This window comes from Oncorhynchus masou, unplaced genomic scaffold, assembly GCF_036934945.1.
Source record: "Oncorhynchus masou masou isolate Uvic2021 unplaced genomic scaffold, UVic_Omas_1.1 unplaced_scaffold_1097, whole genome shotgun sequence".
NCBI lineage: Eukaryota > Metazoa > Chordata > Actinopteri > Salmoniformes > Salmonidae > Oncorhynchus > Oncorhynchus masou.
Window position 1 is genome coordinate 1 of NW_027000689.1, and position 24,351 is coordinate 24,351.

Below are 24,351 nucleotides of genomic sequence, written 5' to 3' on the forward strand. Positions count from 1 at the left end.
CTGGTTCGTAGTGACTGAAGGAAGCTGTGAGGAGGCCAGCTGATACTGTTTCTAGTGACTGAAAGAGGAAGCTGTGAAGGAAGCTAGTGACTGAGGGGAGGCCAGTAGAGGCTGGTTCTAGTGGCTGAAGGAAGCTGTGAGAGGCCAGCTGAGGCTGGTTCTAGTGACTGAAGGAAGCTGTGAGGGAGGCCAGCTGATACTGTTTCTAGTGACTGAAGGAAGCTGTGAGGGAGGCCAGCTGATACTGTTTCTAGTGACTGAAGGAAGCTGTGAGGGAGGCCAGTAGAGGCTGGTTCTAGTGGCTGAAGGAAGCTGTGAGAGGCCAGCTGAGGCTGGTTCTAGTGACTGAAGGAAGCTGTGAGGGAGGCCAGCTGATACTGTTTCTAGTGACTGAAGGAAGCTGTGAGGGCCAGCTGATACTGTTTCTAGTGACTGAAGGAAGCTGTGAGGGAGGCCAGTAGAGGCTGGTTCTAGTGACTGCAGGAAGCTGTGAGGGAGGCTGGTTCTAGTGACTGAAGGAAGCTGTGAGGGAGGCTGGTTCTAGTGACTGAAGGAAGCTGTGAGGGAGGCTGGTTCTAGTGACTGAAGGAAGCTGTGAGGGAGGCTGGTTCTAGTGACTGAAGGAAGCTGGGAGGAGAGCTGGTTCTAGTGACTGCAGGAGGCTGTGGGGAGGCTGGTTGTAGTGACTGAAGGGAAGCTGTGAGGGAGGCTGGTTCTAGTGACTGCAGGGAAGCTGTGAGGGAGGCTGGTTCTAGTGACTGAAGGAAGCTGGGAGGGAGGCTGGTTCTAGTGACTGCAGGAAGCTGTGAGGGGCTGGTTGTAGTGACTGCAGGAAGCTGTGAGGGGAGGCTGGAGTGACTGCAGGAAGCTGTGAGGAGGCTGGTTCTAGTGACTGCAGGAAGCTGTGAGGGAGGCTGGTTCTAGTGACTGCAGGAAGCTGTGGGAGACCAGTAGAGGCTGGTTCTTGACTGAAGGAAGCTGTGAGGGAGGTGACTGAAGGAAGCTGTGACTGGGAGGCTGGTTCTAGTGACTGAAGGAAGCTGTGAGGAGGCTGGTTGTAGTGACTGAAGGAAGCTGTGCGGGAGGCTGGTTGTAGTGACTGAAGGAAGCTGTGAGGTAGGTTGGTTCTAGTGACTGAAGGAAGCTGGGAGGGAGGCTGGTTGTAGTGACTGAAGGAAGCTGTGAGGGAGGCTGGTTCTAGTGACTGCAGGAAGCTGTGAGGGAGGCTGGTTCTAGTGACTGCAGGAAGCTGTGAGGGAGGCTGGTTCTAGTGACTGCAGGAAGCTGTGAGGGAGGCTGGTTCTAGTGACTGCAGGAAGCTGTGAGGGAGACCAGTAGATGCTAATCAGAGAGAGAATGTGTGAACAGGAAGTTAAAGCAGGGCTCGGTTCCTCTTCGTGTCAGTCTGTTGTGTTGAGCTGCACAGTGGAAGACGTCATCTAGTCTCCACCTCTCTGGAACTGGCACAGGAAGTAGACCTTAACTTAATGCTCCTCGTAGGCCCACGGTCCCGCCCACCTTTACCACGACAACCATTGTGAGATAACGTGATCTCTTTCACTCGCTGACTGCAGACGTTACCTCCAGCCCACAACATGCCTAGATTTTCTTGCTCTTTGGTTTTGAAGTTGTATTTTTGGGGGGGGTTATAATTTCTAATCTTAGACGGAACACTGTCTGAAATTAAAAAGTTGTTCATCAAAAGATGATGTATCAAGAGATGTATGTATTTAAGGTCGTATATTTCTAATGTTCCTCTCTCCAGCCATCATCGGTAACTCCCAGGAGGCCTATAAGGATGCGTTTGAGATCAGCAAGAAGGACATGCAACCCACCCACCCGATTCGCCTGGGTCTGGCTCTCAACTTCTCTGTCTTCTACTACGAGATCCTCAACTCCCCCGAGCAGGCCTGCAAACTGGCCAAGACGGTATGTGGTGATGAGCCCGTCCAAGATGGCCGCTTGACGATGAGGTTGACAGTCCTGATAGGGCAGAGAGTCTCGACCGGTGGGTCGCGGGTTGTTTTCAAAGGGTCGTCGGTGCCTGAGTTAGAAAAGAAGAAGAAAAAGATTAGTTTGGGACTGAAGTGACCCTGTGAAATGTGGGCCTTTATACATGGGGTCACTGCTCTAGGGTCTTTATACATGGGGTCACTGGGGTCACTGCTCTAGGGCCTTTATACATGGGGTCACTGCTCTAGGGTCTTTATACATGGGGTCACTGGGGTCACTGCTCTAGGGCCTTTATACATGGGGTCACTGCTCTAGGGTCTTTATACATGGGGTCACTGCTCTAGGGTCTTTATACATGGGGTCACTGGGGTCACTGCTCTAGGGCCTTTATACATGGGGTCACTGCTCTAGGGCCTTTATACATGGGGTCACTGCTCTAGGGCCTTTATACATGGGGTCACTGCTCTAGGGTCTTTATACATGGGGTCACTGCTCTAGGGTCTTTATACATGGGGTCACTGCGCTAGGGTCTTTATACATGGGGTCACTGCTCTAGGGTCTTTATACATGGGGTCACTGCTCTAGGGTCTTAATACATGGGGTCACTGCGCTAGGGTCTTTATACATGGGGTCACTGCTCTAGGGTCTTTATACATGGGGTAACTGCGCTTGGGCCTTTATACATGGGGTCACTGCTCTAGGGTCTTTATACATGGGGTCACTGCTCTAGGGTCTTTATACATGGGGTCACTGGGGTCACTGCTCTAGGGTCTTTATACATGGGGTCACTGCTCTAGGGTCTTTATACATGGGGTCACTGCTCTAGGGTCTTAATACCTGGGGTCACTGCTCTAGGGCCTTTATACATGGGGTCACCGGGTCACTGCTCTAGGGCATGGGGTCTAGGTCCTGCTCTAGGGCCTTTATACATGGGGTCACTGCTCTAGGGTCTTTACTGGGGTCACTGCTAGGGTCTTTATACATGGGGTCACTGTCTCTCACTGGGTCTTAATACCTGGGGTCACTGCTCTAGGGCCTTTATACATGGGGTCACTGGGGTCACTGCTCTAGGGCCTTTATACATGGGGTCACTGCTCTAGGGCCTTTATATATGGGGTCACTGCTCTAGGGCCTTTATACATGGGGTCACTGCTCTAGGGTCTTTATACATGGGGTCACGGGTCACAGCTTTAGGGTCTTTATACATGGGGTCACGGGTCACTGCTCTAGGGTCTTTATACATGGGGTCACGGGTCACTGCTCTAGGGTCTTTATACATGGGGTCACGGGTCACTGCTCTAGGGTCTTTATACATGGGGTCACGGGTCACAGCTCTAGGGTCTTTATACATGGGGTCACGGGTCACTGCTCTAGGGTCTTTATACATGGGGTAGGTCACTGCTCTTTTTATACATGGGGTCACTGGGGTCATTGCTCTAGGGTCTTTATACATGGGGTCACTGCTCTAGGGTCTTTATACATGGGGTCACGTGTCACTGCTCTAGGGTCTTTATACATGGGGTCACTGCTCTAGGGCCTTTATACATGGGGTCACTGCTCTAGGGTCTTTATACATGGGGTCACTGCTCTAGGGCCTTTATACATGGGTCACTGCTCTAGGGTCTTTATACATGGGGTCACTGCTCTAGGGCCTTTATACATGGGGTCACTGCTCTAGGGTCTTTATACATGGGGTCACTGCTCTAGGGTCTTTATACATGGGGTCACTGCTCTAGGGTCTTTATACATGGGGTCACTGCTCTAGGGCCTTTATACATGGGGGTCACTGCTCTAGGGCCTTTATACATGGGGTCACTGCTCTAGGGTCTTTATACATGGGGTCACTGCTCTAGGGTCTTTATACATGGGGTCACTGCTCTAGGGTCTTTATACATGGGGTCACTGCTCTAGGGTCTTTATACATGGGGTCACTGCTCTAGGGTCTTTATACATGGGGTCACTGCTCTAGGGTCTTTATACCTGGGGTCACTGCTCTAGGGCCTTTATACATGGGGTCACTGCTCTAGGGCCTTTATACATGGGGTCACTGGGGTCACTGCTCTAGGGCCTTTATACATGGGGTCACTGCGCTAGGGTCTTTATACATGGGGTCACTGCGCTAGGGTCTTTATACATGGGGTCACTGCTCTAGGGTCTTTATACATGGGGTCACTGGGGTCACTGCTCTAGGGCCTTTATACATGGGGTCACTGCTCTAGGGTCTTTATACATGGGGTCACGGGTCACTGCTCTAGGGTCTTTATACATGGGGTCACTGCTCTAGGGCCTTTATATGTCATGGGGTCACTGGGGTAGGGCCTTTATACATGGGGCTCTAGGGCCTTTATATGGGGTCACTGCGCTTGGGTCACTGGGGTCACTGCTCTAGGGCCTTTATACATGGGGTCACTGGGGTCACTGCTCTAGGGCCTTTATATATGGGGTCACTGCGCTTGGGTCTTTATACATGGGGTCACTGCTCTAGGGCCTTTATACATGGGGTCACTGGGGTCACTGCTCTAGGGCCTTTATACATGGGGTCACTGCTCTAGGGTCTTTATACATGGGGTCACTGCTCTAGGGCCTTTATACATGGGGTCACTGGGGTCACTGCTCTAGGGCCTTTATACATGGGGTCACTGCTCTAGGGCCTTTATACATGGGGTCACTGCTCTAGGGTCTTTATACATGGGGTCACGGGGTCACAGCTCTAGGGTCTTTATACATGGGGTCACGGGTCACGGGTGCTCTAGGGTCTTTATACATGGGGTCACGGGTCACTGCTCTAGGGTCTTTATACATTCACGGGTACTGCTCTAGGGTCTTTATACATGGGGTCACGGGTCACTGCTCTAGGGTCTTTATACATGGGGTCACGGGTCACAGCTCTAGGGTCTTTATACATGGGGTCACGGGTCACTGCTCTAGGGCCTTTATACATGGGGTCACTGCTCTAGGGTCTTTATACATGGGGTCACTGCTCTAGGGTCTTTATATATGGGGTCACGGGTCACAGCTCTAGGGTCTTTATACATGGGGTCACGGGTCACTGCTCTAGGGCCTTTATACATGGGGTCCTGGTCACTGCTCTAGGGTCTTTATACATGGGGTCACTGCTCTAGGGTCTTTATACATGGGGTCACGGGTCACTGCTCTAGGGTCTTTATACATGGGGTCACGGGTCACTGCTCTAGGGTCTTTATACATGGGGTCACTGCTCTAGGGTCTTTATACATGGGGTCACTGCTCTAGGGTCTTTATACATGGGGTCACTGCTCTAGGGTCTTTATACATGGGGTCACGGGTCACTGCTCTAGGGTCTTTATACATGGGGTCACGGGTCACTGCTCTAGGGTCTTTATACATGGGGTCACGGGTCACTGCTCTAGGGTCTTTATACATGGGGTCACGGGTCACTGCTCTAGGGTCTTTATACATGGGGTCACGGGTCACAGCTCTAGGGTCTTTATACATGGGGTCACGGGTCACTGCTCTAGGGTCTTTATACATGGGGTCACGGGTCACTGCTCTAGGGTCTTTATACATGGGGTCACGGGTCACAGCTCTAGGGTCTTTATACATGGGGTCACGGGTCACAGCTCTAGGGCCTTTATATTGGTACTCCTTGTGTATATAGTCTCATTATCGTCAGTCAGCATTTCACGGTAAAGTGTACACCTGTTGTATTCGGCGCATGTGACTGCTGCGCCCGCTGATTGGCTGAATACCCAGGGCGCGATTTGGTTGATTGTGCTGAGCGATTAACCAAAATTAAATTACATTTAAAAAAAATAGTTTTTTAAAAATATATATTATTTGAGCTCAATGCCACATTGTAGTAGGGAGTTGTAGTTTCTCGAGAGATAAATCAGATCCAGACTGAACTGTGTGATGTAGTAGGGAGTTGTAGTTTCTTGAGAGATAAGTCAGATCCAGCCTGAACTGTGATGTAGTAGGGAGTTGTAGTTTCTCGAGAGATAAATCGGATCCAGCCTGAACTGTGAGGCAGTAGGGAGTTGTAGTTTCCAACAGGCCAATATTATACATAGTTTAGCGCATAAAATGTTGTAATTAACTACAATGATCATAATCCATTGCGCATCAACATTGGACAAAAATATCAACGCAACAGGTAAAGTGTTGGTCCCGTTTTTCATGAGCTGAAATAAAAGATCCCAGAAATGTTCCATACTCACAAAAATACTATTTATCTCAAATGTTATGCACAATAAGCTTATTTCTCTTTAATTCTGTGCACAAATTTGTTTACTAACTGTTAGTGAGCATCTCTCCTTTACCAAGATAATCCATCCACCTGACAGGTGTGGCATATCAAGAAGCTGATTTAACAGCATGATCATTACACAGGTGCACCTTGTGCTGGGGACAATACAAGGCCACTCTAAAATTTGCAGTTTTGTCACAAAACGTAATTTAATGTTAATTCCTCTACCATAAGCCGCCTCCAACGTTGTCTTCGAAAATGTTTGCTGTACGTCCAACCGGCCTCACAACCGCAGACCACGTGTTACCACGCCAACCCAGGACCTCCACATCTGGCTTTTTCACCTCGGGGATCATCTGAGACCAGCCAGCCGGACAGCTGATGAAACCGTGGGTTGACACAACTGAAGAATTTCTGCTCAAACTGTCAGAAACCGTCTCGGGGAAGCTCATCTGCAGGCTCGTCGTCCTCACCGGGGTCATGACCTGACTGCAGTTCGGCGTCGTAACCGACTTCAGTGGGAAAATTCTCAACCTTCGATGGCCAACTGGTACGCTGGAGAAGTTTTTATTTATTTGACCTTTTATTTAACCAGGCAAGTCAGTTAAGAACAAATTCTTATTTTCAATGACTGCATAGGAACATTGGGTTAACTGCCTGTTCAGGGGCAGAACGACAGATTTGTACCTTGTCAGCTTGGGGATTTGAACTTGCAACCTTTCGGTTACTAGTCCCAACGCTCTAACCACTAGGCTACCCTGTGTGCTCTTCACGGATTAATTCCGGTTTTAACTGTACCGGGCAGTGTGGCGTTGTGTTTGAGAGGGGTTTACTGATGTCAACGTTGTGAACCGAGTGCCCCATGGTGGCGGTGGGGTTATGGTAATGGCAGGCGTAAGCTACGGACAACAAACACAATTGCATTTTTATTAATGTCAATTTGAATGCACAGAGATACCGTGATGAGATCCCGAGGCCCTGTTGTCGTGCCATTCATCCGCCGCCATCACCTCATGTTTCAGCATGATAATACACGGCCCCCATGTCACAAGGACCTGGACACAATTCCTGGAAGCTGCAAATGTCCCAGTTCTTCCATGGCCTGCACACTCACCAGACAGGCTACCCAACATTCCCCAGGCCACAATCAACAGCCTGATCAACTCTGTGAAGGAGATGTGTCTCGCTGCATGAGGTAAATGTTGATCACGCCAAATACTGACTGGCTTTCGGATCCACGCCCCCTAACTGTTTTTTGAAGGGATCTGTGACCAACGGATTGATATCTTTATTCCCAGTCATGTGACATTCATAGGTTCGGGCCTCATGAATTGATTTTCAGTTGACTTATTTACTTATATGAACCGTAGCTCAGTAAAATCATTGTTGCATGTTGCGTTTTTTATATTTTTGTTGCTCACAGAGCATTATCGAACTGGGGATAGCTAGCTAACGTAACGTCACAGAGCATTATCTAACTGGGGATAGCTAGCTAACATAACAGAGCGTTATCTAACTGGGGATAGCTAGCTAACATAATGTCACAGCATTATCGAACTGGGGATAGCTAGCTAATATAATGTCACAGAACATTATCTAACTGGGGATAGCTAGCTAACATAATGTCACAGAACATTATCTAACTGGGGATAGCTAGCTAATAATGTCACAGAGCATTATCGAACTGGGGATAGCTAGCGAACATAATGTCACAGAGCATTATCTAACTGGGGATAGCTAGCTAACATAATGTCACAGAGCATTATCTAACTGGTGATAGCTAGCTAACATAATGTCACAGAACATTATCTAACTGGGGATAGCTAGCTAACATAATGTCACAGAACATTATCTAACTGGGGATAGCTAGCTAACATAACGTCACAGAGCATTATCGAACTGGGGATAGCTAGCTAACATAATGTCACAGAGCATTATCGAACTGGGGATAGCTAGCTAACATAATGTCACAGAGCATTATCGAACTGGGGATAGCTAGCTAACATCACATCACAGAGCATTATCTAACTGGGGATAGCTAGCTAACATAACGTCACAGAGCATTATCGAACTGGGGATAGCTAGCTAACATAATGTCACAGAGCATTATCGAACTGGGGATAGCTAGCTAACATAATGTCACAGAGCATTATCGAACTGGGGATAGCTAGCTAACATCACAGAGCATTATCTAACTGGGGATAGCTAGCTAACATCACATCACAGAGCATTATCGAACTGGGGATAGCTAGCTAACATAATGTCACAGAGCATTATCGAACTGGGGATAGCTAGCTAACATAACAGAGCGTTATCTAACTGGGGATAGCTAGCTAACATAATGTCACAGAGCATTATCGAACTGGGGATAGCTAGCTAACATAATGTCACAGAGCATTATCGAACTGGGGATAGCTAGCTAACATAATGTCACAGAGCATTATCGAACTGGGGATAGCTAGCTAACATAACGTCACAGAGCATTATCGAACTGGGGATAGCTAGCTAACATCACATCACAGAGCATGATCTGACTGGGGATAGCTCGCTAACATAACGTCACAGAGCATGATCTGACTGGGGATAGCTAGCTTACATAATGTCACAGAACATTATCTAACTGGGGATAGCTAGCTAACAATGTCACAGAACATTATCGAACTGGGGATAGCTAGCTAACATAATGTCACAGAGCATTATCTAACTGGGGATAGCTTGCTCACATAACGTCACAGAGCGTTATTTAACTGGGGATAGCTAGCTAACATAATGTCACAGAGCATTATCGAACTGGGGATAGCTAGCTAACATAATTCACTTTCATAACTTCATATTTCTGAGTTAGTCAGATATTAGTTCAGAAACATTTGATATTGGTATGGGAGTTAACTAGCAGCTTATCAAGGGTAGATAACTGGTCTAATTTTATTTTAGTCAAATAAACTTTCTTAATGTTTCTCAAAATGACTGGCTAATTTGGTCGTGCTTTGTGAAGCACCCGGTTTCTGTCCACACGTCGCCCTGTCACCGACAGGAGAACCTGGTGAACGACATGAGGGCCTATCAGTCGAGGTGAGAAGGTTCTAGCTTAGCGTGTCCCCTCTCTCCTTCCAGGTTTTAATGTTGCGTGACCAAGTAACAGTGAGGTGCCTTTCTCCAGCTCCAAACCCAACGATACGCAGTCATCCAATATGAAATGTAGAACAACACTGTGATTTTTTTTTTTTACAATTTTTGATGTTAACTTCTGTTCTCCTGCAGGCTTTCGACGACGCTATTGCAGAGCTTGATTCTCTGAGTGAAGACTCCTACAAAGACAGCACCTTGATCATGCAGCTACTGAGAGACAACTTGACAGTAAGTGTCGCGTACTGAAATCATAGTTCCCTGGTGTCACTGGGTTGACTTGTGATGTCGGAGAGTCACTGGTGTCTCTCACTGTTAGAGAGGCCATGTGACCCGTCTACCCAGGAGGAACAAATATGAAAATGTATGCACTCTGCTCACTACAGTAGAGTCTGCTAAATGACTCACTGCTGTAAGTGGCTCTGGATTAGAGAGTCTGCTAAATGATTCACTGCTGTAAATGGCTCTGAATCAGAGAGTCTGCTAAATGACTCACTACTGTTAGTGGCTCTGGATCAGAGAGTCTGCTAAATGACTCACTACTGTTCGTTGCTCTGGATCAGAGAGTCTGCTAAATGACTCACTGCTGTAAGTGGCTCTGGATCAGAGAGTCTGCTAAATGACTCACTACTGTTAGTGGCTCTGGATCAGAGAGTCTGCTAAATGACTCACTACTGTTAGTGGCTCTGGATCAGAGAGTCTGCTAAATGACTCACTGCTGTTAGTGGCTCTGGATAAGAGAGTCTGCTAAATGACTCACTACTGTTAGTGGCTCTGGATTAGAGAGTCTGCTAAATGATTCACTGCTGTAAATGGCTCTGAATCAGAGAGTCTGCTAAATGACTCACTACTGTAGTGGCTCTCGATCAGAGAGTCTGCTAAATGACTCACTATTGTAGTGGCTCTGGATCAGAGAGTCTGCTAAATGACTCACTACTGTTCGTGGCTCTGGATAAGAGAGTCTGCTAAATGACTCACTACTGTTAGTGGCTCTGGATCAGAGAGTCTGCTAAATGACTCACTACTGTAGTGGCTCTGGATCAGAGAGTCTGCTAAATGACTCACTACTGTTCGTGGCTCTGGATAAGAGAGTCTGCTAAATGACTCACTACTGTTAGTGGCTCTGGATCAGAGAGTCTGTTAAATGATTCACTGCTGTAGTGGCTCTGGATCAGAGAGTCTGCTAAATGACTCACTGCTGTAAGTGGCTCTGGATCAGAGAGTCTGCTAAATGACTCACTGCTGTAAGTGGCTCTGGATCAGAGAGTCTGCTAAATGACTCACTACTGTAGTGGCTCTGGATCAGAGAGTCTGCTAAATGACTCACTACTGTTCGTGGCTCTGGATAAGAGAGTCTGTTAAATGACTCACTACTGTAGTGGCTCTGGATCAGAGAGTCTGCTAAATGACAAGAATGTAGAATGAGTGAATGTACTCAGTCCGAGGTCAGCTCCACTGACATGTCATGTGTATGTTGACCTACAGTCTTTTAACATGTTGTTAATCTCTGTCCTCTCTCTCATCTGTTCTCTCCTCTGTCCTCTCTCTCATCTCTGTCCTCTCTCTCATCTCTGTCCTCTCATCTCTGTCCTCTCTCTCATCTCTGTCCTCTCTCTCATCTCTGTCCTCTCTCTCATCTCTGTCCTCTCTCTCATCTCTGTCCTCTCTCTCATCTCTGTCCTCTCTCTCATCTCTGTCCTCTCTCTCATCTGTTCTCTCATCTGTTCTCTCATCTGTCCTCTCTCTCATCTGTCCCCTCTCTCATCTCTGTCCTCTCTCATCTCTGTCCTCTCTCTCTCTCATCTGTCCTCTCTCTCTCTCATCTGTCCTCTCTCTCATCTCTGTACTCTCTCTCTCTCTCTCATCTGTCCTCTCATCTCTGTCCCCTCTCATCTCTGTCCTCTCTCTCATCTCTGTCCCCTCTCTCTCTCTCTCATCTGTCCTCTCATCTCTGTCCCCTCTCATCTGTCCTCTCTCTCTCTCATCTGTCCTCTCTCTCATCTCTGTCCTCTCTCTCTCTCATCTGTCCTCTCTCTCATCTCTGTCCTCTCTCTCCTCTGTCCTCTCTGTCCTCTGTCCTCTCTGTCCTCTCTCTCCTCTCTGTCCTCTCTCTCTCCTCTGTCCCCTCTCATCTCTCATCTCTGTCATCTCTGTCCTCTCTGTCCTCTCTCATCTCTCTCTCTCTCTCTCTCATCTCTGTCCTCTCTCTCATCTCTGTCCTCTCTCTCTCCTCTGTCCCCTCTGTAGCTGTGGACCTCAGACAACCAGGGAGATGGGGAGGATGCTGAGGAGGGTAGAGACTGACCTGGTTCCTGTTCCCTGGTCTGTCTGTCTGACTGACTGTCATCATCCTCTATCAACACTGAGACAGACAGACTGACCACCTCATCCTGCCCAACGCTTCTCTTTAGTTCTGTCTGTCACGTCGTCTCACACCTCCATACGTTTACTCTTCTTTCGGGAATCATTGTGGGGGGTGGGGGGGGGTTGCTTTCCAGGACTTGGTTGTGGGAGGGTTTCGTTCCAGGACTTGGTTGTGGGAGGGGTTTCGTTCCAGGACTTGGTTGTGGGAGGGGTTTTGGGACGTATATTATGGTATGTTGGGGTGAGGGACTTGTCTACTGAGCGTATAATTATTTGTGGGCGGAGCAACAGGGTGTTACATGTAGGTTGACGGGGGAGGGAAGTTCTCAACTCATGCAGGTTGGGAAGTAACCTGGTCTAGTCCTCTACCTGGGTTCAGGTTGGGAATTAACCTGGTCTAGTCCTCTACCTGGGTTCAGGTTGGGAATTAACCTGGTCTAGTCCTCTACCTGGGTTCAGGTTGGGAATTAACCTGGTCTAGTCCTCTACCTGTGTTCAGGTTGGGAATTAACCTGGTCTAGTCCTCTACCTGTGTTCAGGTTGGGAATTAACCTGGTCTAGTCCTCTACCTGGGTTCAGGTTGGGAATTAACCTGGTCTAGTCCTCTACCTGGGTTCAGGTTGGGAATTAACCTGGTCTAGTCCTCTACCTGGGTTCAGGTTGGGAATTAACCTGGTCTAGTCCTCTACCTGGGTTCAGGTTGTGAATTAACCTGGTCTAGTCCTCTACCTGGGTTCAGGTTGTGAATTAACCTGGTCTAGTCCTCTACCTGGGTTCAGGTTGGGAATTAACCTGGTCTAGTCCTCTACCTGGGTTCAGGTTGGGAATTAACCTGGTCTAGTCCTCTACCTGGGTTCAGGTTGTGTATTAACCTGGTCTAGTCCTCTACCTGGGTTCAGGTTGTGAATTAACCTGGTCTAGTCCTCTACCTGGGTTCAGGTTGTGAATTAACCTGGTCTAGTCCTCTACCTGGGTTCAGGTTGGGAATTAACCTGGTCTAGTCCTCTACCTGGGTTCAGGTTGTGAATTAACCTGGTCTAGTCCTCTACCTGGGTTCAGGTTGGGAATTAACCTGGTCTAGTCCTCTACCTGTCTACATGGTAAAGATCTTGTGCTTGACAACATTGCTTGATTCATTTGTGGTTGGACATCAGTCTCTCCTGATTGGAGGAGGCAGCAGCGAGCGGTTTTAGTCTGTAGCCAGGCGACTGACGGCAGGAGCATTAGGGGATCGTCCCGATGGCGTCTTATCCATGGTGGGTTGGCGTGGGCGTTGTGCTGCTCCCCAAATGCCACCCTATTCCCTGTTAAGTACACTACTTTTAGACCAGAACCCTATGGACCTTGGTCAAACACTCTGTGCACTATGAAGGGAGTAGGGCTCCAGCTGAGAGGGAAACCTTGGATAGTGATGTTACATTCCATTAAACTGTCACTGTTCTGCTCCAGCTTCTTCTTCGGTTTCACTGACCTGCTCACGTCATTTTGTATTTCTGTGTCAAGTAGGAGGTTTGGGAAAAGTCTAGAACAAAGAGGACTCCTAGTACTCTGTTTTAAACCAGCAGAGCAAGGAAGAATTTCCCCTCGTTGCTTCATCTAGTCGCTGCTTCTTCTTTCCCCAGTTAAGATTTTCATTTTTTATTTTTTATTTTGATCTTTGTGGTTAAGAACTGCTTCACGGGGAGAAAGGGGTTGTTGTTGGGCTGGTTGTCTTTGTCCACGTCTTTTTGGAAATTTTCATACGAAACACCCAAGCATAACTGTTATCTGGAGGGGATATGTTATTTCATGTATGTGGAATTAAAAAGATAATTTAAAAGTTTTGCGTTTGTCTGATCTGAATTATTTTAGGTCTCTTAATCTCAAGTTTTTTTTCTTCCCCTCGACGCCTTTTGGTAAGAGATCACAAATCTGGCAACTCTGTGACCCCATCTGGCAACTCTGTGACCCCATCTGGCAACTCTGTGACCCCATCTGGCAACTCTGTGACCCCATCTGGCAACTCTGTGACCCCATCTGGCAACTCTGTGACCCCATCTGGCAACTCTGTGACCCCATCTGGCAACTCTGTGACCCCATCTGGCAACTCTGTGACCCCATCTGGCAACTCTGTGACCCCATCTGGCAACTCTGTGACCCCATCTGGCAACTCTGTGACCCCATCTGGCAACTCTGTGACCCCATCTGGCAACTCTGTGACCCCATCTGGCAACTCTGTGACCCCATCTGGCAACTCTGTGACCCCATCTGGCAACTCTGACCTCATCTGGCAACTCTGTGACCCCATCTGGCAACTCTGACAAATCCAGAGTATGAAATGAAAGGGGTCGGCATACTGCAATAACAGTCCAGGTTGGCTGGTTCACACAAACAAAACAGGAATCAAGGCTATTGGTTGGAACTACTGTTCTCTCTGAATCACTCATGTCTGGAGTCGTCCTGTTACCCCCCCCCCCACCCCCCCGAACCACAAAACCTCCAGAGCTGCTCACAGAATTACTTAGACTAAATACCCACACACCTACCCAACCCCCACCACACACACACACAAGGTGTCAACAGCATTCCCACATGTTGATTTAAATGCTTCCCACAATTGTCAAGTTGGCCGGATGTCCTTTGGGTGGTGGACCAATCTTGATACACACAGGAAACTGGAGTGTGAAAACCCCAGCAGCGTTGCAGTTCTTGACACAAACCGGTGCGCCTGGCACCTACTACCGTACCTCGTTCAAAGGCACTGAGCATTTGTCGTGCCCATTCATCCACTGAATGGGGCACACAAACAGTTCATGTCTGAATTGTATCAAGGCTTAAAAATTATTCTGGAACGTATCTACACCAGGCCAGTCCAACCCTCTTCCTGGAGATCTACAGTCCTGTAGGTTTTCAGTCCAACCCTCTTCCTGGAGATCTACGGTCCTGTGGGTTCAGTACAACCCTCTTCCTGGAGATCTACGGTCCTGTAGGTTCAGTCCAACCCTCTTCCTGGAGATCTACGGTCCTGTGGGTTCAGTCCAACCCTCTTCCTGGAGATCGACTTGGAATGAAAACCAACAGAACAGTCGATCTCTAGGAAGAGGGTTGGGCAGCTCTGATCTACACTGAGGTGGATTTAAGGGATCACAGCTTTCTCCTGGATTCACCTGGTCAGTCTGTCATGGAAAGAGCAGGTGTCTTTTGTTTTGTATACTCTGTGTACTAGGTGCACCCGATCGGACCCCCCCCTTTCCCTCCAGAACAGCCTGAATTCTTCGGGGCATGGACACGTTGCTGAATTGGTATCAAGGGACCTAACGTGTGCCAGGAAAACATTCTCCACCCCATTACACCACCAGCCTGTTCCGTTGACACCAGGCAGGGCGGGGCCATGGACTCATGCGGTTTACGCCAAACCCTGACATCAGCAGGACGGGGCCATGGACTCATGCGGTTTACGCCAAACCCTGACATCAGCAGGACGGGGCCATGGACTCATGCGGTTTACGCCAAACCCTGACATCAGCAGGACGGGGCCATGGACTCATGCGGTTTTACGCCAAACCCTGACATCAGCAGGACGGGGCCATGGACTCATGCGGTTTACGCCAAACCCTGACATCAGCAGGACGGGGCCATGGACTCATGCGGTTTACGCCAAACCCTGACATCAGCAGGACGCAAAAGGAACCGGGATTCGTTGGGGCGGCCGCTGCTTTTCCTCTCCTCAGTTGTCCAGTGTTGATGATCACGTGTCCACTGCAGCCTCTTGTTGTTGTTGTCTGATAGGAACTCGGTGTGGTCGTCTGCTGCTACAAGGACCTACCAGTTGTTTTCCCATTCTAATGTTCATTCAAACAGTAACTGAAGGCCTTCGATGCCTTGAGCATTAGAATGGCCAACAACTCGAAGGTCCTTTTCACAGATGGGCTATTGCTGGGACAGTATGTTAGCCAGCTGCTTTATATAGCAATTTGGGGAGTTTCTACTCCTGGTGTGGACTGAAGCTGGCTGGTGATACCTGTTACCAGCATAAACTACCACCTAACCCAGGACAAGGAAAAACCATTATTGAAACAATACAACAATAATGATTTTAAACAATAAGCACAATTTCCCGGGCGCCCTCTGGTCTGCTATCGCTTCTCCGATCAAGTGCAGCAGCACTGTCAAAGACACGACACTTGATCTGAGCCGAAAGTCGGAGAAGCGATCTACTTTATTACTTAGCTCTGTGTGTATATTTTTGATCATGCAATGTTGAGGAAAGTTTTCAAGTAAGTATCCCGTGCACGTGACGTAAAATCATTCCCAACAGCTATCGTAGTCAATAAAACGGTGACTGATTTGACCAGCACTGAACAGCACAACGTTAGAGAGTTGGACTAGTAACCAGAAGGTTGCAAGTTCAAATCCCCGAGCTGACAAGGTACAAAATATGTCGTTCTGCCCCTGAACAGGCAGTTAACCCACTGTTCCTGGGCCATCATTGAAAATAAGAATTTGTTCTTAACTGACTTGCCTAGTAAAATAAAGGTAAAAAAAAAAGAATGAAGTTCCTCAATGTTCAAACAAAACATAGATCAACGAAGCAACTCAGTTTGATTTCTCTTTACAATGAAAGGGGGTGCACCGTTCCTGGAGGTACTGCAATACCAGGTCGATGCGTGGAGTGGACGGAGCAAGCCCCTATTCCATCTCCCTATTCCAAAAATCAATTTAATATATGGTCCCCAGATAGGGGACGTATCAGATATTAAACTGATAAGAACAGATACTACACTTGATCTTAGCCAAAAGGCCGAGAAGCGATAACCACAATGGTTTCGCGAAGAAGTAGCCATTCTCCTACACGTCAAATTCGATGATGGTTCCACCAAAATGAGCTCTGTATGTTTTTTGTTTTTCATAAATAATATAATGCTTTAAATAAATGGTGGCATGAATGGGGATTTGATCAACGCCAGGAATGACCACGTTTGACTGTTACAAAGTAACACATTTGTAGGTTCTAAGATCACGTGGTTGTTCGCCCTCCAATCAGAAATGAGAGAACGCGTTAAGTTAAAACCAGATCGACAGCTAAATTGGAATAATAATTTATTACGTGTGTGTGTGTGTGTGGGGGGGGGTAATTTGGAGATAATAATATTGACGTAACATTTGATCTTGTATCAAGTATATCTGGTAGCATTGCTGCCACAAACGAACTGAAGCAATTGTCCACTTGGTGGCGCCAGAGTTCCACCGACCGTCGCTTTTTCCTGGTTGTCCCGTGGTTGTCCTGTGTGGTACAGAAAACTGCATTTCAATGTTGAACCACTTGACTTCAAGACATCGTCAACGAAAATAACGTGACCAATAAAAATAGCCTGTCTTTTTTAGACTTACTCAGTCACTATAACTGACTTCATAAAATGCCATTAGGCCTAATGAAGATACTATATATGTAATTTACTTGATTGGTGTCTTGTGAATCAACCTGTATGCGCATTCGGGTTGAATATTTCCCCGGTATTATAGGATAATAAATAACCTGGTAGTTTCCACATTTAATGAGCCCGACATTAACCAGATTTAATGAGCCCTACGTGAACCACATTTAATGAGCCCTACATGAACCACATTTAATGAGCCCTACATGAACCACATTTAATGAGCCCTACATGAACCACATTTAATGATCCCTACATGAACCACATTTAATGAGCCCTACATAAACCACATTTAATGAGCCCTACATGAACCACATTTAATCGATGTCAGTTTTGCCAACGCCAGCTTCCTGAGGGAGTTCTGGGGGAAACTCCAGAACGCCCTGAACACCCAGGGGTCCCTCACAGCGATGTTTGAGGTGACCAAGCTGACGGATAATAGCATTAAAACCATTATTATCCGTATGTACAATGAAACCGTACAGCCGGAGGACGTTGCAATATGGCTGGACAGGTACTGCAACGTGAAGGGCCCCCTGATCCAGGTGAAAGACCTCGATGGGATCTGGACAGGTACTGCAACGTGAAGGGCCCCCTGATCCAGGTGAAAGACCTCGATGGGATCTGGACAGGTACTGCAACGTGAAGGGCCCCCTATCCAGGTGAAAGACCTCGATGGGATCTGGACAGGTACTGCAACGTGAAGGGCCCCCTATCCAGGTGAAAGACCTCGATGGGATCTGGACAGGTACTGCAACGTGAAGGGCCCCCTGATCCAGGTGAAAGACCTCGATGGGATCTGGACAGGTACTGCAACGTGAAGGGTCCCCTATCCAGGTGAAAGACCTCGATGGGATCTGGACAGGTACTGCAACGTGAAGGGCCCCCTGATCCAGGTGAAAGACCTCGATGGGATCTGGACAGGTACTGCAACGTGAAGGGCCCCTGATCCAGGTGAAAGACCTCGATGGGATCTGGACAGGTACTGCAACGTGAAGGGTCCCCTATCCAGGTGAAAGACCTCGATGGGATCTGGACAGGTACTGCAACGTGAAGGGCCCCCTGATCCAGGTGAAAGACCTCGATGGGATCTGGACAGGTACTGCAACGTGAAGGGTCCCCTGATCCAGGTGAAAGACCTCGATGGGATCTGGACAGGTACTGCAACGTGAAGGGCCCCTGATCCAGGTGAAAGACCTCGATGGGATCTGGACAGGTACTGCAACGTGAAGGGCCCCTGATCCAGGTGAAAGACCTCGATGGGATCTGGACAGGTACTGCAACGTGAAGGGCCCCCTGATCCAGGTGAAAGACCTCGATGGGATCTGGACAGGTACTGCAACGTGAAGGGCCCCTATCCAGGTGAAAGACCTCGATGGGATCTGGACAGGTACTGCAACGTGAAGGGCCCCTATCCAGGTGAAAGACCTCGATGGGATCTGGACAGGTACTGCAACGTGAAGGGCCCCCTGATCCAGGTGAAAGACCTCGATGGGATCTGGACAGGTACTGCAACGTGAAGGGCCCCTGATCCAGGTGAAAGACCTCGATGGGATCTGGACAGGTACTGCAACGTGAAGGGCCCCCTGATCCAGGTGAAAGACCTCGATGGGATCTGGACAGGTACTGCAACGTGAAGGGTCCCCTGATCCAGGTGAAAGACCTCGATGGGATCTGGACAGGGGCCTAGAGGGTCACTGTCCAGCAAAGGGAGGACCCTGGGGGCTATGGTGGGTTGAAAGCCATCCTCCCATCCACCATAGTCCTCGGAGAGAACAGCGGCCATGTTCACATGTGAACATGGCCACCTTGCAGACGCCTGTCAGAAGGTCGTCTGCATGAAGTGCCGGGAGGTGGGCCACCGCTACGAGGAGTGCACGAACGGAAGGTCGTGCAACCTCTGTGGCGAGTGGTCCCACCTCATCCGCGACTGCCCCTCCTCCTGGGCCAACAGGGCCAAGGCTGGAGGGAGGGAGTGGGCGGCCGCGGACCGGGCGTACGAGCGCCAGAGGGCTGGAACGGCAGTTGCCGAGGTGGTAGTGGAGGAGGAGGCACTAGGGGAGTCGGTAGCGGTGGTGGTGGAGGAGGAGGCAGTAGTGGAGTCGGTAGTGGTGGTGGAGCAGGCAGTAGTGGAGCCGGTAGTGGTGGTGGAGCAGGCAGTAGTGGAGTCGGTAGTGGTGGTGGAGCAGGCAGTAGTGGAGTCGGTAGTGGTGGTGGAGCAGGCAGTAGTGGAGCCGGTAGTGGTGGTGGAGCAGGCAGTAGTGGAGCCGGTACTGGTGGTGGAGCAGGCAGTAGTGGAGCCAGTAGTGGTGGTGGAGCAGGCAGTAGTGGAGCCGGTAGTGGTGGTGGAGCAGGCAGTAGTGGAGCCGGTAGTGGTGGTGGAGGAGGCAGTAGTGGAGTCGGTAGTGGTGGTGGAGCAGGCAGTAGTGGAGCCGGTAGTGGTGGTGGTGGAGGAGGCAGTAGTGGAGCCGGTAGTGGTGGTGGTGGAGGAGGCAGTAGTGGAGCCAGTAGTGGTGGTGGAGCAGGCAGTAGTGGAGCCAGTAGTGGTGGTGGAGCAGGCAGTAGTGGAGCCGGTAGTGGTGGTGGTGGAGGAGGCAGTAGTGGAGCCGGTAGTGGTGGTGGTGGAGGAGGCAGTAGTGGAGCCGGTAGTGGTGGTGGTGGAGGAGGCAGTAGTGGAGCCGGTAGTGGTGGTGGAGCAGGCAGTAGTGGAGCCGGTAGTGGTGGTGGAGCAGGCAGTAGTGGAGCCGGTAGTGGTGGTGGTGGAGGAGGCAGTAGTGGAGCCGGTAGTGGTGGTGGTGGAGGAGGCAGTAGTGGAGCCAGTGGCAGGACTTCTTTAGAGAGATAGGAACCCTTCTAGAAGATGATAGAGTAGTTAGTCAGTACAGAGAGCAGTTCAGCCAGTGGCAGGACTTCTTTAGAGAGATAGGAACCCTTCTAGAAGATGATAGAGTAGTTAGTCAGTACACAGAGCAGTTCAGCCAGTGGCAGGACTTCTTTAGAGAGATAGGAACCCTTCTAGAAGATGATAGAGTAGTTAGTCAGTACACAGAGCAGTTCAGCCAGTGGCAGAGGGCTACAGGACTTCTTTAGAGAGATATGAACCCTTCTAGAAGATGATAGAGTAGTTAGTCAGTACACAGAGCAGTTCAGCCAGTGGCAGGACTTCTTTAGAGAGGTAGGAACCCTTCTAGAAGATGATAGAGTAGTGAGTCAGTACACAGAGCAGTTCAGCCAGTGGCAGGACTTCTTTGACACGCGAACACAGTGGTGGGAAATGGTGAAGGGAAGGACGAGGACCTTCTTTAGAGAGACAGGAAAGGGAAAAAGCAGAGAAAAAGAGAGGCGCATGGTGGGACTGCAAAAGCCACTGGAAAGGTATTTTAACCTATGCCAACAAGGCTTTGATTTTACCCAAGAAAGTAAAGAAGGAAATGGCAATTTTAGCAGAACAGAGAAGCAAGGGGGTTATTTTAAGAAGCAAGGAAAGGGAACCAGAAGAGAGGGAGAAGTGCACTAAGTACTTTTTAAAGAAAATAGTTAGCAAGGGTAGGACAATGACAGGGTTAAAAAACAAGGATGGGGTTTTAAAAACAGACACAGAGGGAATAAAGGAAGTGGTGGAGGATTTTTAAAGGGAACTGTTTGGAGTAAAAGAAGTCTGTGAAGAAACAATGGGGGACCTTTTAACAAACATCGACAAGACCCAACACAGGCGACCTGACGAGGACGACCTGACACAGACGACCTGACGAGGATGGGGGACAATGGGGGACCTTTTAACAAACATCGACAAGACCCAACACAGGCGACCTGACGAGGACGACCTGACACAGGCGACCTGACGAGGACGACCTGACACAGACGACCTGACGAGGACGACCTGACACAGGCGACCTGACGAGGACGACCTGACACAGACGACCTGACGAGGACGACTTGACACAGGCGACCTGATGAGGACGACCTGACACAGACGACCTGACGAGGACGACCTGACACAGGCGACCTGACGAGGACGACCTGACACAGACGACCTGACGAGGACGACCTGACACAGACGACCTGACGAGGACGACTTGACACAGACGACCTGACGAGGACGACCTGACACAGGCGACCTGACGAGGACGACTTGACACAGACGACCTGACAATGGGGGACCTTCGTCTCTCTGGTAACTAACCTTCTGTCGTCTCTCTGGTAACTAACCTTCTGTCGTCTCTCTGGTAACTAACCTTCTGTCGTCTCTCTGGTAACTAACCTTCTGTCGTCTCTCTGGTAACTAACCTTCTGTCGTCTCTCTGGTAACTAACCTTCTGTCGCGTCTTTCTGGTAACTAACCATCTGTCGTCTCTCTGGTAACTAACCTGTCGTCTCTCTGGTAACTAACCTTCTGTCGTCTCTCTGGTAACTAACCTTCTGTCGCGTCTTTCTGGTAACTAACCATCTGTCTCTCTGGTAACTAACCTTCTGTCTCTCTGGTAACTAACCTTCTGTATGCGTCTCTCTGGTAACTAACATTCTGTCCTCTCTGGTAACTAACCTTCTGTCGTCTCTCTGGTAACTAACCTTCTGTCTCGTCTCTCTGGTAACTAACCTTCTGTCATCTCTCTGGTCTGCGTCTCTCTGGTAACTAACCTTCTATCGTCTCTCTGGTAACTAACCTTCTGTTGTCTCTCTGGTAACTAACCTTCTGTCGTCTCTCTGGTAACTAACCTTCTGTCATCTCTCTGGTAACTGACATTCTGTCAAATCTCTCTGGTAACTAACCTGTTGTCTCTCAGGTAACTAACCTTCTATCGTCTCTCTGGTAACTAACCTTCTGTTGTCTCTCTGGTAACTAACCTTCTGTCGTCTCTCTGGTAGCTAACATTGTGTCGTCTCTCTGGGAACTAACCTTCTGTCGTCTCTCTGGTAACTAACCTTCTGTCGTCTCTCTGGTAACTAACCTTCTGTCGCGTCTCTCTGGTAACTAACCTTCTGTCATCTCTCTGGTAACTAACCTTCTGTCGTCTCTCTGGTAACTAACATTCTGTCGTCTCTCTGGTAACTAACCTTCTGTCGTCTCTCTGGTAACTAACCTTCTGTCGTCTCTCTGGTAACTAACCTTCTGTCGTCTCTCTGGTAACTAACCTTCTGTCGTCTCTCTGGTAACTAACCTTCTGTCGTCTCTCTGGTAACTAAACTTCTGTCACGTCTCTCTGGTAACTAACCTTCTGTCGTCTCTCTGGTAACTAACCTTCTGTCGTCTCTCTGGTAACTAACCTTCTGTCGTCTCTCTGGTAACTAACCTTCTGTCGTCTCTCTGGTAACTAACCGTCTGTCATTTCTCTGGTAACTAACCTTCTGTCGTCTCTCTGGTAACTAACCTTCTGTCGTCTCTCTGGTAACTAACCTTCTGTCGTCTCTCTGGTAACTAACCTTCTGTCGTCTCTCTGGTAACTAACCTTCTGTCGTGTCTCTCTGGTAACTAACCTTCTGTCGTCTCTCTGGTAACTAACCATTGTGTCGTCTCTCTGGTAACTAACCTTCTGTCGTCTCTCTGGTAACTAACCTTCTGTCGTCTCTCTGGTAACTAACCTTCTGTCGTCTCTCTGGTAACTAACCTTCTGTCGTCTCTCTGGTAACTAACCTTCTGTCGTCTCTCTGGTAACTAACCTTCTGTCGTCTCTCTGGTAACTAACCTTCTGTCGTCTCTCTGGTAACTAACCTTCTGTCGTCTCTCTGGTCTCTCTGGTAACTAACCTTCTGTCGTCTCTGGTGTCATCTCGTCTCTCTGGTAACTAACCTTCTGTCGTCTCTCTGGTAACTAACCTTCTGTCGTCTCTCTGGTAACTAACCTTCTGTCGTCTGTCTGGTAACTAATCTTCTGTCGTCTCTCTGGTAACTAACCTTCTGTCGTCTCTCTGGTAACTAACCTTCTGTCGTCTCTCTGGTAACTAACCTTCTGTCGTCTCTCTGGTAACTAACCTTCTGTCGTCTCTCTGGTAACTAACCTTCTGTCGTCTCTCTGGTAACTAACCTTCTGTCGTCTCTCTGGTAACTAACCATTCTGTCGTCTGTCTGGTAACTAACCTTCTGTGTCTCTCTGGTAACTAACCTTCTGTCGTCTCTCTGGTAACTAACCTTCTGTCGTCTCTCTGGTAACTAACCTTCTGTCGTCTCTCTGGTAACATTCTGTATTCTCTCTGGTAACTAACCTTCTGTCTCTCTGGTAACTAACCTTCTGTCGTCTCTCTGGTAACTAACCTTCTGTCGTCTCTCTGGTAACTAACCTTCTGTCGTCTCTCTGGTAACTAACCTTCTGTCGTCTCTCTGGTAACTAACCTTCTGTCGTCTCTCTGGTAACTAACCTGTCTGTCGTCTCTCTGGTAACTAACCTTCTGTCGTCTCTCTGGTAACTAACCTTCTGTCGTCTCTCTGGTAACTAACCTTCTGTCGTCTCTCTGGTAACTAACTTTATGTCGTCTCTCTGGTAACTAACCTTCTGTCGTCTCTCTGGTAACTAACCTTCTGTCATCGTCTCTCTGGTAACTAACCTTCTGTCGTCTCTCTGGTAACTAACCTACTGTCGTCTGTCTGGTAACTAACCTTCTGTCGTCTCTCTGGTAACAAACCTTCTGTCACGTCTCTCTGGTAACTAACCTTCTGTCGTCTCTCTGGTAACTAACCTTCTGTCGTCTCTCTGGTAACTAACCTTCTGTCGTCTCTCTGGTAACTAACCTTCTGTCGTCTCTCTGGTAACTTACCTTCTGTCATTTCTCTGGTAACTAACCTTCTGTCGTGTCTCTGGTAACTAACCTTCTGTCGTCTCTCTGGTAACTAACCTTCTGTCGTCTCTCTGGTAACTAACCTTCTGTCGTCTCTCTGGTAACTAACCTTCTGTCTCGTCTCTCTGGTAACTAACCTTCTGTCATCTCTCTGGTAACTAACCTTCTGTCGTCTCTCTGGTAGCTAACATTGTGTCGTCTCTCTGGGAACTAACCTTCTGTCGTCTCTCTGGTAACTAACCTTCTGTCGTCTCTCTAGTAACTTAACCATCTGTCTCGTCTCTCTGGTAACTAGCCTTCTGTCGCGTCTCTCTGGTAACTAACCTTCTGTCATCTCTCTGGTAACGATCCTTCTGTCGTCTATCTGGTAACTAAAGTTATGTCTTCTCTCTGGTAACTAACCTTCTGTCGTCTCTCTGGTAACTAACCTTCTGTCATCTCTCTGGTAACTAACCTGCTGTCGTCTCTCTGGTAACTAACATTCTGTCGTGTCTCTCTG

The 24,351-nt window shown here is 48.7% G+C and overlaps 1 protein-coding gene and 1 non-coding gene across 2 annotated transcripts; one reads left to right on the forward strand and one right to left on the reverse strand.

Moving 5' to 3' along the window:
- Window positions 1-1,734: 1,734 nt before the first annotated feature.
- On the forward strand, window positions 1,735-13,490 carry LOC135529104 (14-3-3 protein beta/alpha-A-like). The gene is made up of 3 exons (XM_064958001.1): window positions 1,735-1,929; window positions 9,440-9,535; window positions 11,552-13,490. The coding sequence occupies exons 1-3, from the start codon at window positions 1,750-1,752 to the stop codon at window positions 11,606-11,608; spliced, it is 333 nt and encodes a 110-aa protein (XP_064814073.1). The 5' UTR covers window positions 1,735-1,749; the 3' UTR covers window positions 11,609-13,490.
- A 2,779-nt stretch (window positions 13,491-16,269) lies between these two features.
- On the reverse strand, window positions 16,270-16,460 carry LOC135529108 (U2 spliceosomal RNA). The gene has a single exon (XR_010453653.1). It is a non-coding gene; the product is annotated as a U2 spliceosomal RNA (small nuclear RNA).
- Between the last annotated feature and the right edge of the window lie 7,891 nt (window positions 16,461-24,351).

Excerpts from the sequence above, each read along its gene's own strand:
- LOC135529104 (XM_064958001.1), top strand. The coding sequence starts at position 1,750 with ATGTTCCTCTCTCCAGCCATCATCGGTAACTCCCAGGAGGCCTATAAG. Across the intron at positions 1,930-9,439 it reads CCTGCAAACTGGCCAAGACG|GCTTTCGACGACGCTATTGC; the intron begins GTATGTGGTGAT and ends GTTCTCCTGCAG. Across the intron at positions 9,536-11,551 it reads TACTGAGAGACAACTTGACA|CTGTGGACCTCAGACAACCA; the intron begins GTAAGTGTCGCG and ends TCCCCTCTGTAG.